General features: G+C 41.4%; 1 protein-coding gene across 1 annotated transcript in view; it reads left to right on the top strand.

The window, feature by feature from the left end:
* The first annotated feature begins 314 nt into the window (after positions 1-314).
* The window catches only part of plxnc1 (plexin C1), a 34,222-nt gene continuing 21,579 nt past the window's right edge, over positions 315-12,957 (top strand). Inside the window, exons 1-10 of the mRNA XM_083935501.1 lie at positions 315-1,361; positions 3,191-3,313; positions 7,005-7,139; positions 7,225-7,325; positions 9,187-9,292; positions 9,369-9,525; positions 9,740-9,842; positions 10,710-10,785; positions 12,021-12,062; positions 12,160-12,293. Coding sequence (XP_083791627.1) covers positions 327-1,361; positions 3,191-3,313; positions 7,005-7,139; positions 7,225-7,325; positions 9,187-9,292; positions 9,369-9,525; positions 9,740-9,842; positions 10,710-10,785; positions 12,021-12,062; positions 12,160-12,293 — 2,012 coding nt within the window. The 5' untranslated portion in view covers positions 315-326. The remainder of the gene's footprint in view (positions 1,362-3,190; positions 3,314-7,004; positions 7,140-7,224; positions 7,326-9,186; positions 9,293-9,368; positions 9,526-9,739; positions 9,843-10,709; positions 10,786-12,020; positions 12,063-12,159; positions 12,294-12,957) is intronic.

Genomic DNA, 12,957 nt, shown 5'->3' on the forward strand with positions numbered 1-12,957 from the left:
GTCTTTTAATACTTCTCCCAACCTTTGTCGCACTACATACCACTAACAGTATCCTTTTAAACCAAATCTATGGAGCTGATAACCGCTGATAATGCACATTATTTACTATTCGAAACAGGTGGTGTAAACATGGTTACATTAGGACAAGTGCAGCTGAATGAAAACGATAATGTTTCAACACCATTATAAAGAAGTGATACTTTCGGTTTAGGCGGGCGCGCTCCCTCCCACCTCGATCACTTCTCTTTTCAATAGACGCGCACTGCGCTTTTACGCACGACTCGCGCCACCGGAGGAGAGCAGAGTGTCATGAAGACCGTCAGTGTATGAGCCTGTTTTGCTGCCCTCGCAGAAACAAGATGATCCTGCTGCCTGGTCTGCTTTTAATCATATGGGCAGAACCGGGCCGGTGCCTGGATGAGTTCACTTTTGATGGAAACCTGCGTCACTTCGCCGTGGCCGCCAACGCGGTTTACATCGCTACAGAGGAGAAGCTCTACCAGCTGAACCACGACCTGACTCTGGTCCGGAGTCGGAGCCAGAAAGGTGTTTTGAAGGGTAACCATCAGACGAACAACGCGGGCTTTTCCCGGGTTTCTCAGAGGGATGAGTCGAACGCAACTTTCAGCCTTAATATTTTATTACCCATTGTCAAGCATGACACTCTGATCTGCTGCGGTGTGATCGAGTGCGGTTACTGCGAGATGCTGGACCTGAAGAACATATCAAATGAGCTGTACAGGGAGCACATCCAGCTAGGATCCACATCGCGCAGCAGTGCGTCCGTCGCTTTCCTTGTGGATGTGGAGCAGGCAGCCACCGAGACTTACATTCTGACTGCTATCGAGCAACCCGAGGACGCGTCCACGACGAGCAGCTGCTCCTCGGGATCAGAAACAGTGAACCTTCATAATTCCGATAACAAACAGAGCGGAGGAATATTTTCGTCTATTGGAAATGACATTACCACTACAATACACAGCACACGCAAAGTGGAGTTTGTGGATGGATTTCAGGTCAACGCAACCGTTTATCTCTTTTCCAACCTGCCCTCGGGGGGAAGCAACAGAACCCGACTCATTTGGCTCGAGGGCAAAACCAGCAAGAAGGACAGTCTCAGGTCGCTGCGGGGCGCGACCCTCAGCATCTCTGATGGTGATGGTGAGGGGAAAGGCGGCAGACTCCTCGCCTCCGCGGTGATCCCGGGTGGGCCGCCGGTGCTTTGGAGCGGCGTGTTCAGTGTGGACGGAGGACATACCAACACAGAGCTGCTAGTGTTTGACATCAGCCCGGATCTCACCGGAGACACCAATGCCGATCCAGACTTCCAAAGTGCCCCCTCTGATAAACAAAAGGAGAAGGTGGGTCGTTGAGTGATCGATGTTTTTGTTTCCTCTGAACGGTTTCATGCGTAGTCATTCAGCATCTATATAGAAATTGAGATCACTTCATTATTCTATGGTGGTAATGTTACAAAGATAGACATATACTGTATATATATTTGGGGTTCAGCATGGCAGTGCATGACTAAAAAGATTAGATATTAGGCCTACAGCCAGTGGCGTGCACAGACTTTTTGAAGGGCAGGGGAGAAAAGGGAAAAAAACGGGCACATATAGCTCGTCCTCGCCACTGAAGAAGGCACTTTAGCAAAAGTTTGGGCTGTCATGAAGGCACTTTAGCACAGGTTTTGGCTCCCATGCGGGCACTTTAGCACACAGTTTGGCTCCTAAAGGGAACTTTAGCATGCGTTTTGTCTTCTAGAGGGAACTTTAGCACGCGTTTTAGCTCCTAGAGGGAACTGTAGCATGCGTTTTGGCTTCTAGAGGGAACATTAGCACACGTTTTGTCTCCCATGCGGGCACTTTAGCACACAGTTTGGCTCCTAAAGGGAACTTTAGCATGGGTTTTGGCTCCTAGAGGGAACTTTAGCACGCGTTTTAGCTCCTAGAGGGAACTTTAGCACGTGTTTTGGCTCCTAGAGGGAACTTTAGCACGCGTTTTAGCTCCTAGAGGGAACTTTAGCACGCGTTTTGGCTCCTAGAGGGAACTTTAGCACGCGTTTTAGCTCCTAGAGGGAACTTTAGCACGCGTTTTGGCTCCTAGAGGGAACTTTAGCACGCGTTTTAGCTCCTAGAGGGAACTTTAGCATGCGCTTTGGCTCCTAGAGGGAACTTTAGCACACGTTTTGGCTCCTAGAGGGAACTTTTGCACACGTTTTGGCTGCCATGAGGGCACTTTAGCACGCGTTTTGGCTGTCAATAGGGCACTTAAGCGCACATTTTGACCCCTGTGCACGCCATTGCCTAATCATACATTTGTGTATCTTTCATATTCTAATGCTTTACAAAGTGCTTTTTTATGAATATTTATTGAACATGTCAAAAATAATACCAACTAAATAAAGTGAATAAGCAGTAAAAAAAGCAGAAAAAAAGAAAAACAAGCAAATGGGATCCATAATTCTAAGCAAGAATACATCAACTCAAATAATATATGTTCATGTTCAAAAGGGATAGGAATAAGTTAAAAATGTATTATTTATAATTCTTAATCACAAACAAAGTAAAAATTCACTTTGAATCAAGTTGGTGTCTGATATTTGGTTGCATGTTAAAATAAATCAAAACTATTACAAAGAAGAACAAGAGATAGACGGCTTTAATAGTGAAATGAATAAGCAACTTCTAAGAATGGAATAATAAGACAAGGAAAGTTATTTTAAAATAAAATAGAGAGTTAAGAAACCTTATTAAATGACACGATTCAAAGTTTTAACCCATGGAAGTTTCCGTGTAATCCGAAACATTTCCACAGTGTAAATGAACACAAAATAAGGTCTTTAAAAAAACGATTTCAAAGTGCAGTCTATCTACTGGTGACAACATATTTGAGGAAGGACCTAGGTTTCGCTGACTGAAGCTTGACATATTACACAATGGAAGCAAAACTGTAGTTCTTTTAAAGGTGAGATGTCATGAGGCAGTCAAAGGCACAATGAAATGAGAAGACAAAAATGAATGAAAATGACTCATCGTAAGTATGCTTGATAACCCTAGCATCGAGCCTTTAGTGATCATAAGCTATCTAAATCATCGCCCATACTTGCAGCTCTACTCATCAGAAATCCTTTGAAATCCTTTAACCTGATGGATTAAAGTCTGATAATCAATGTCTTTGTGTTCATCAGCCAAAGACACTGAAACCAAAGGCAGTGCTCTTCAGGCAGAACTACATGACCACTGTGCTGGCAGTGAGGCAAAAGGCCTGGGTGGTTTTCTTCATCGGGACGGGAGATGGACAGCTCATAAAGGTGTTTGTATAAACAATGATATACATCTATTATTGAAAATACTTACTTCAAATCCACTTCAATAACACAGGTGGTGGCACACATTAAAGACTTTCTGTTTTGTTCTATTAACTTTATGTACGTACGTAAGTCACACAAACCCATCATATATATTTCCTGAACAATAGTAATTATTTAATGATCGGAAGGACAATGCTCTTTAGGAAGAAAGTTGCTCTAAAATGCCTCCATTACAACTTTAAGTTGGAACTATAATGTGATTTTATCTGATGCGCGTCAGTGTAGAAGGCGCTGGCAAATTGACATTTCACTCTTCTTAGCGGGGCGTGAAAATGAACGTCTAATGTCTCGCATTAGCTTTGGTTAATACTGACGAGCTTCCTGTCATCCCCTTCTTTAATATCTCTGTCACTTCTCCATCACATCATCCTCAGTTCTTCTTTCCATCCCTTCGATACAACAATTGATATTCTGCATAGAGTCTCTTTATACATGCTCACTCACATGATTAAAGAATTGAGCAGAAGTCTGGGAACACTCCGCAGTTACCCTCTGGTAGACACAATAGGCTCTTTCATGCTGAGTTTACTTTCACAAGTGTTCATAAAAAACGCCTAAGTGTATTTCTCACCGCTATGCAGCTGAGGCCTAACAGGGAAGAATGGCTCTTTTTTCAACATTTTACACACAGAAAAACAATAGCAATGCATATGCATACCGACAAATACCCAGTATCAGAATGACGTAAACAAAGATGTATATACAGAGATACATATATCAAATAATTACAATTAAATCAAGAGGAAGCAACTACCATTACATAAATGGCAAAATACTAAAAATAAAAATAACAACCATTAAATAAAAATAGATCACAACGTGAAAGGGGGTGCATTACACCCACACGGCTCTAAATTCAACAGCTTCCTACATGACCTCCACAACAGATGCCTCCATCATCCTTCCCCAGACTAGTCCAACGACCAAAACAAATAATTAATGTTGCCTTGTCTTGTTTTGCCAAATTTGTTAGATTTTTTTATTCTCAAAGTAAAAACAGATACAGTCCCTTGAGCCACAGTCCTAATACTTGATCTACCAGTGCTCATCCATGTTAAATATGTGGCTTTCTTAGTTTGTAAAAGGCACAGGCCAATAAGGATGGAAATTTAGAACCCTTCTGATAACAAACCGTAATGAGAATCCAAATCAGATGCCCGAGGCAGGCTTAGCTTTTTTTTCTTTGAAAAGCTGTATAAGTATTTTCTTTTTTCATCTAAACTGTGTTGACTCAGATAATAAAAGTGTTTAATTGATGCTAACAAAACCTTTTGGAGGCCTATTTTATTCCACACAGAAAATGTATCAAGAATCAATAGGGAAATCAATAAAGAACCGACCCTGATGTGGTGGAAGAGTAGGTTCACGTTTATGGATGTGCACATGGTTGAGTGGAGCAGGTCTAACCACTCTAACCAAACTTATTGGCAGAAAGACACTTATTGACCCCAATAACATACCCACTCTCAGCCCTTTCTCTCTTAAAGTGTAATTGCGGCGCAAAATCATCCCATGGTCTTTTTCGGCACTTACATACATCAAATAAGCTATTGAGACAGTTTTATTCATGTAACAACTATTAGCGGAGAAATCCGGTAGAATTGCTAACAGCTGGACGTGGCTTACACTGATTAGCTCGGGGCAGTACGGTGAAGGCATTAAAACGGCTTTTTAGCCACTAATACTGCTCAAAATAACACCAAACCTCTGCAGTAGCATGAGAAAAGTCCCTACACATAAAATGAAGCACCAACAACGTAGTTAGTGAACCGGGAGTTTATTAAAAGAGTGTTTTGAAAGTCTCACCAACTGGCCCCGGTACCAGCTCAAAAATCAATCCCAAGGGAAGGAGCCCATTGATGCTTTGTTTTACAGTATGTGTTGGGATACTTATCATGTTTGATGGGGTTTGATGATATTTTGAGCAGTATTAGTGGTTTAAAAAAGCCATTTAATGCCTTCACTGTACTGCCCAGAGCTAATCAGTGTTAGCTGTGTCCGGCTGTTAGCAGCTCTCTGGGATATCACCGTTAATAGTTGTCTTATTTGATGTATGTAAGTACCGAAAAAGACCATGGGAGGATTTTGCACCCGAATTACACTTTAACATTTAGGATTTAGGATTCATGGCTTGTCAGAGTTCACCAGAAGCATAGTCTCATTGCAGACACTCTCAGAGGGCAGGAAGGGTTAAAGGTGGTTTTACTTTAAATATAAGACTATCAGCAATTATAAGCAGGTGAGCAGAAAGAACAGGCAACCAGATCAGGGCACGTCTGAGGCAGAAGGGCAGGCTCTGAGGCTAGATGCGAAGTCTAATGCTGCCTTTAGGTGCTATAGAAAAGATGGTCCTTTCTATTTTTAAACTGGAAATTATGTGTAGTGCGTTGTGTTCAAGTGCTATTGTTTGCATCTACTCTGAGTAGGTAAACCATACAATAATGGTATTTTTAAGTGTTAACACATGAGATTGAAATTGTCTATGCCACACCATTGTATTAGCTACAAAAACTATCCGCTAACAGCAGCAGAAAATGTTTTATAGTAAGCAATGCTTACCATTCACGACTCTTGCGTTGCACTCCACCCTGTTGAAAAGGTCAATGGTTATCTCATCTCGGCAACTCTTTTGTCAAAATATTACGAGCTCCCCAGCAAAATTACCATGAGGGGGTATGTATGTGCAATTTTCACAACGTCTTTTGGTATTTATCATATTTTACATAGGACATGAAGGCTCCAAAACATACAGTTAACCGTTCACAAGCATCTACAGCAGCATTGCTGGCAAATCTGAAGCTAAAAGGTAGACACCATGATATTTCTGCCTAATCATTCCCCCTGAGAAGAAAGAAAAAAAAGAACATAAAGTTGCAAAACAACCTTTGTGTTGGTAAATGATAAAGTGCGGCAACACAGTGGAAGTGACATTATGACAGAAACTCAACAGAAACCCTTTTTCTGTTCTGGTGTGAGCTTTTAGTGGTGTCAGAGAACAACACAGTATCTCCATTAAGGCTAAAAAGCATCAGTGGATTAAAGTTGTCCTCAACAACCTTAATGGTGGTGGTCATTAGGTAGTGGCTTGACATGTAAGAGACGCCTGCACCGCAGACTCACGGAAATGCAACTCTGCCTCCAACCAGCAGATAATTTCCCCAGTGTTTTGTCTGTACAGGTCTTTTCTGACTTACTGGTACATAACCTTTGTCAGATTATATTTTTATGTTTTTGGCAGGCTTTACTTTTAGTTGCAGCCCAGCAGCTAGTTAGCCTACTGCCTTTCCAACGTAAATCCTATGATCTTAGAACATCTTAAAACACATTGTTTTATTTTACATTTTTTAGTTAGCTAGCCCTAACTTCACCATTTTCATCAGAATCAGAATCAGAAAACCTTTAATGACCCGCAGACGGGGAAATTCTTTTGTCCCAGCGGCAACAGAATATTACAAAATAAGATAAAAAATAGCAAAAATAAGCAATAAAGTTAAATTAAAAAAGGGAAGAAATAGAAATAGACATATATACATATTCACATTCACATTAACACATTTGTTAAACTATAACCTTTGATATTTACCAGCATAGAAGTCTCCGAAACATAACAAAGCTACATTCTTGTTGTCAGCTTGCTGTGGACGAGAACTATCACACCACCTGTCCCAGTGTGCTCTACAGGGCAAATGACGACCGCCAAGTGTTTCCTAAGATACTTTTGGATCAAGTGGACCGTAAACATGTGTACATGCCACTTCAAAACCAGGTAGGTGCATTGTGCCTGTATCACGCAAGGCTGTGGTGAACATCAGTATTTTTAAGTGTTACTAATTTACCGTGTTTTGTTCTAGATGAAGCGTGTCCCGGTGTCAAAGTGCAGCACGTACACAGATGTGCAGGGCTGTTGGTCTGCGCAGGATCCATACTGCGTCTGGTGCGGCTCTGAAAAAAGGTCAGGGAAACAAAATCTGCCATTGACACCTTCAAACAATTATAGACTTAAACAAAGGGGCTGTACTTGACATTCAGAAGATTAAAGGGGCTGTACTCAACTTTCAGAGCTTCATATAGCATCAAACCAATTTTTGCTACCTAAAGATGTAGTTGCGGTATGGAGTCCTGAGCCGAAAATGAAATCACTCTCCCTCTGTGTTTGTTGTAATCGAAGCTTCTCTGTTCTTATTTTGTGTAGCCGTTCTAGCTGTGCCTGCAAGTGCAATTTAGTGTGTGTGAGTGAATGTTAGTGCTTCTGAGTGCATGTGAGTTCCCTTCCATTGGTGTCAGTATTTGACATGGGAATGGGTGGTTGAAACAGTTGGCCCCGCCGCCCCTTGTGTCTCGTTGGCTGGCTGATCGCTATGCACTGGCTGCCTGGGCTGGGCTTCTCCAAGAGATGGCTGCTCACAGCCTACAGAGGTTACCTGCTAATTACGCCTTCATCCTGGTTGGAAGGGCTAACATTACCGTTGATGAGCACCACTCTCCCCGCGGAGGCCAGGTTGTCCGGAAGCATGGCCTACTCTGCCTCTCTTGCCTTCATTGGTTGAATTTGTAAGGTTTAGGCATGATGAGTGAGATTGGTTAGGGTTTGGGTAAGAATACCAAGATTAGCCAATCAGAGTCAAAGTAGGGTAGGTTCTGCCTTCACCATCCTAGGAAAAAAAAAATTAATCTTCGTGAGTGTGAGCTAACCATGGAGCAAACTAATGCTCTGTTTGCAATGAAGCCGTTGCGCTGTTAGTGCTCACCGCTTCCTCCACCATGTCAGTTTCTTAGTAATCTACGGAGCAGCAGCATGAGCTCTGTATGACAAGCCCTGATCTAACATGAAAGTCTGATCTGAGTAGTGCACAGTGCAGAGCAGCAACAATTAGCTAGCCAGTGAAAGCACTATTGCCATTGTTAGCTCGTGGCTAGCAGTGCTAGCTACGTCCATTATGGCTCAGCCAGGTCCATGTTAGTTTGTCAGAGGCTAGGGCTCTTGGACGATATGCTTTTCTCCCAATCACGATTCTACAAGTATTGCGTTTCGATATAACAATTTATTGCAATTTTTGTTTACATTTTTTAAAATTAATTTTCTTAAAAAAACTGGAATCCTGCACTGTGAGAGACATTTACTTTGGAAAATCTCTAAATTGACAGAGTAAACATGTTATATTTTCGACATGTATGTAGTCGGATAAGTACAATATACAGTAAATATGCTTGAAATGTGTCTGTACTTAGTCAGAGATGTCCCTAGCTCAAATATATCAGTAATTGTCCTCTCCTCACAACTGAGTGATCTTTTCTTTTTAATTAATAAGAGAAAACCAGACACACATGTATCTCTCCATAAAAAAAATAAATCTGGCTCTGCCCTCCCTGTCAGTTATCTCTGTTATTGAATCCGAGCCATTTGAATGCATTTAATATAAGCGTCAGTATATAAATTGATGCATGACAGTTGAAGCGTTGGATGATTTGAACACGGAGTGACGGCTAGCTTGACTGCAGTCCAGCCAGATGGGTACTAATGTTGGCTGTATCACTGTTACTATACTATCGCATTGCCAATTGCAATCACATTTGAATCGATTCAAGCTATAAAGAATCTATTTTGAAAATCGTTCATAAAGAATGGCGATACTTAAGAGAATGTTTCCCCCCCACACCCCTATCAGAGGCGACAGCCATGTGTAGCCAATCCTGGCCCAGACTCTGACTGTCAATCAAACTCTGTTGAGAGCCATGTGGAGGCCGCCCACACTCATTTTTTAAATTGAATATTTCGAGGACAGCCCCTTTAAACCATCATTTTCTCCTCCTAGTTGTACATTTGAAGATGACTGCCAAGATTCAGACTGGGTATCCATTCCTGATGATTTTCAGCAGAAAATGGTTTCCTACAAAGTTGTAAAGGCCAGCAATGACCAGGTACAGATTCAACACAAGGTTTTACCGATAATCAGTTGTGAGTGTTTTTTAAAATCTCACATCTTTCCTTTTTCAGATCGCTCTTAACATTCAGACACACCTGACAGTGGGCCAGAAGGTGCTTGAAAAATTTGCCTGTAATTTCTCCCCAGTTGGGCATTGTATCAGTGGAAGCCCTCCTCGGTTCCCACAATGCACCTGCATCCTCTCTGATCGTGCGCTTGCTATTGAAGGTCAGTGGTTTTTGAAGAATTTAATAAGCCAGTGAATTAGATACCTTGATTGATGTCTTTCACACTGTTACAAGAATCCTGTAAGAAGAAAAAGTTGATAAATTGGAGTCATGTAATGCTTTATATATTGTTACATCATCTAAAAATATGTATGTTGCTTTATATTCTGACCAAGACTCTGAATTATTTGCACTGTATTGTTTTCACCTAACAGACCTGCGTGTCACAGTTAGGCTGCGACTTGGGACATCACAATATTTCGAAGAACTGCAACTGTCCAACTGCTCTGACATCACGGGACCGCCAACTTCTGCCCTGTAAGTACACCACCATTTTCAAGAAATCTCAGCTGAAACACAGTCAGATACATCAATAATTAAATTCTCAGGAGAGGAATGTGAAAACACCACACTACACTAGGGAAATGCACAGATATGCTGTAAGTCAGTGCAGTCAATGTCAGGTATTTTAGAGGACATAGAAGAAAAACATGTTTTGAGTAGAGGGGGACTTGACATTGGAAGTTAGGTGAAGCGTAAGGTCAACTAACAAAGCCTCATTGTGCTACTAACAAGGGATGAAACCATTTGTTCTGATGAAAATAGATTTAAAAAATCAAACAGAATAAACAGACAGCAAGGAAAAACTGTAAGGATGATAAGGAAAAAACAGAAAGAGGTAAAACCTGGGCGGCTGTGGTTCAGTGATAGAGTGGGTCATCCTCCATTCGAGAGATCGGCGGTTCGACACCCCCCCCCCCCCCCCCAAGCTCTCCCAGAACGCATGTCGAAGTGTCCTTGGGCACGACACTGAACCCTGAATTGTGGTGTGAATGGTTAGATTAGGTTAGATGGTATGTAGAAGTCCCCTGCCATCAGTGTGAATGTCTGTGTGAATGGGTGAATGTGACAAGTAGTTTGAAAGCGCCTTGAGTAGTCAAAAAACTAGAAAGGCACTATATAAGTACAAGTCCATTTACCTTTTACCATTTAAAATGACTTTAACAGAACCAATGGTCAGCTTACCTCTTCTCCCACATCCTACCACTCAGCTTCATAGTTTGAACATAGCTGGTCGTGTTTCATCAGGAGACAGTATTAATAGCTTGTGCTCTCTGTGTTGTGTCAAGTCGTTATGATGATTGTTATCAACAACAATAGATGATAACATTGTTTTCTCTTCAGGTGTCGGAAGTGTATCAAGGCTGGATGTGGCTGGCGCAAAAAGGGCTGTTCCTGGGCAAATGAAGGAGTGGCGAATGTAACTCTGCATGTTTATGAATTATTTATTTATCTTACTATAGACCTATCTTTAGAATTAAGAATTGATTTATTCAGGATAGCCCCTTGAGATGAATCATCTCATTTTCAAGGGGGTCCTTCCATATAATGATATACATAATATAAAGTAAAAAAAAAAATACAGTGAGACACAATACAGGACTTATACATGCACACAAACACAGTCACACAGACAAGACTCTAACCTAACCCCAGCTAATCCCCAGACGGCCAAAACTCAACTTTGTAATCAATTCAGTGATAGCCATGCTAAAAAAAGAAGAAAGGTTACAGAGATACGGGTTTATGAGATACATATATTAAATACAAGAGTGATATAAATGAGAAATGGATGGAAAAGTTGAATAGGGATAAATAAATAGATAAGTAAACAAGAAAGCAAGAGCAAGGGGTTTGCAAATGAAGTAGTAGTAATGCTTTGAAACCATGAATCTTTAGACTTTTCCAGATGCATGCATGTCTCCAAGTCCTACATTTAAACATCAATGCAAAATCATCACATTCATTTTGAGACATTTGTAAAATTAAAGACTACGTTTATTGATTATTAGCTAATTATTTCAAGAGACTGTCAACTCACAATCTGCCAGTAACAAATGTTAACAAGATATGTGTTATTCACGTTGGCTACTGGAAATAATCAGCAATCGCCAGATAAAGTGATCAAGAAAATCAGTTTATTCCACTATACATTTTTATTGTAGACTCATAATTCATTTGTATTGCTTCAGTCATGCAAGATTCACTTATCTGATCTTAGAACAAAGGGAAAACAAGATGTAAAAGTTAACTTCCATCAAAAGTGTCCAGCAATACACAAACAATCTTATTTTCATGTTGTGTCTTGTTAGCTAATGTTATTAAGCTAGTCCCCAACTAACCCATCATCCTGCTTGCTCAGTTATTCAGAGCATAGACACTTGAGAACGGTTAAATTCCTGTATTAGCTTTAGCTAAGCTAACTGCTTGTTAGACTGCTTGTTAAAACGGATGTCTAATTTTCTGTTTCTGCATGTCACATATATACAACATGTAAATAAGACTACTTATTTGTTGGAATATAATCTAGCTAGTTTTGTAACTTACTGTTTCCAGGTTTTTGAGCTAACGCCAAAACAGGTCCTGAATCAACTCCTTATAGTAGCTTTACGGTGAATGTAATGCTTAATTTCGTCCCCTCACTTCCTTCTGTAGGAAAGCGTTTGCCAAATGATGGAGGCAGGGATAAGCTTTTCCGTGAGTCTGGTCCTCAATTCTCACACACATTCAACTCATTCACTTTCAGTAGAGATTAAAACAGTAAACTGATTATTTTTGTGTGTTTTACTGTCAGAGACCAGAGATCTCCTCCATCACTCCCAGCGTCGTGTCTTTTTACGGCAGAAACCATGCAGTGTTGTCCGGTTATAACCTGAGTGACGTGACCAGAGTAAGGATCCAAGCAGACATGGACTGCACTCCACAAGAGTGAGTCTGCTTCCACTAAAATTAGGTTTATCATGACCGAAAGAACGAGGTTGTGGGTAAAAGCGGCCGATATGGGTTTTATCAGGAGGGTGGCTGAAGTCTCCCTTAGAGATAGGGTGAGAAGTTCAGCCATCCGTGAGGAACTCGGAGTAGAGCCGCTGCTCCTTTGGGTTGAAAGGAGCCAGTTGAGGTGGTTCATGATCATCTAGTAAGGATGCCCCCTGGGCGCCTCCCTAGGGAGGTGTTCCAGGCACGTCCAGTTGGGAGGAGGCCTAGGGGAAGACCCAGGACCAGGTGGAAAGATTATATCTCCACACTGGCCTTGGAACGCCTCGGGATCCCCCAGTTAGAGCTGGTTAATGTGGCCTGGGAAAGGGAAGTTTGGGGTCCCCTGCTAGAGCTGCTGCCCCCACGACCGTCCCCGGATAAGCGGATGAAGATGAGATGAGATGAGATTTTATTAAAGTAAAAGCAACACACCTTTTTGCTTGTCAGCACTGTTGCTCGGACAGACATTTTGGTATCCAGTCATCAACTTGGAACTAAAGCTGTTTATCTTTTCAATAATGTTTAAATGATTTGGCTCCATAGGTTTGCTTTGGAGTTGTGTTTAGATGCTTTTAGACACAAGTGTTTTACTGTGTAAAAGCCTTTCTCCATTGTG

This window comes from Echiichthys vipera (genome assembly GCF_963691815.1).
Source record: "Echiichthys vipera genome assembly, chromosome: 20".
Lineage (NCBI taxonomy): Eukaryota > Metazoa > Chordata > Actinopteri > Perciformes > Trachinidae > Echiichthys > Echiichthys vipera.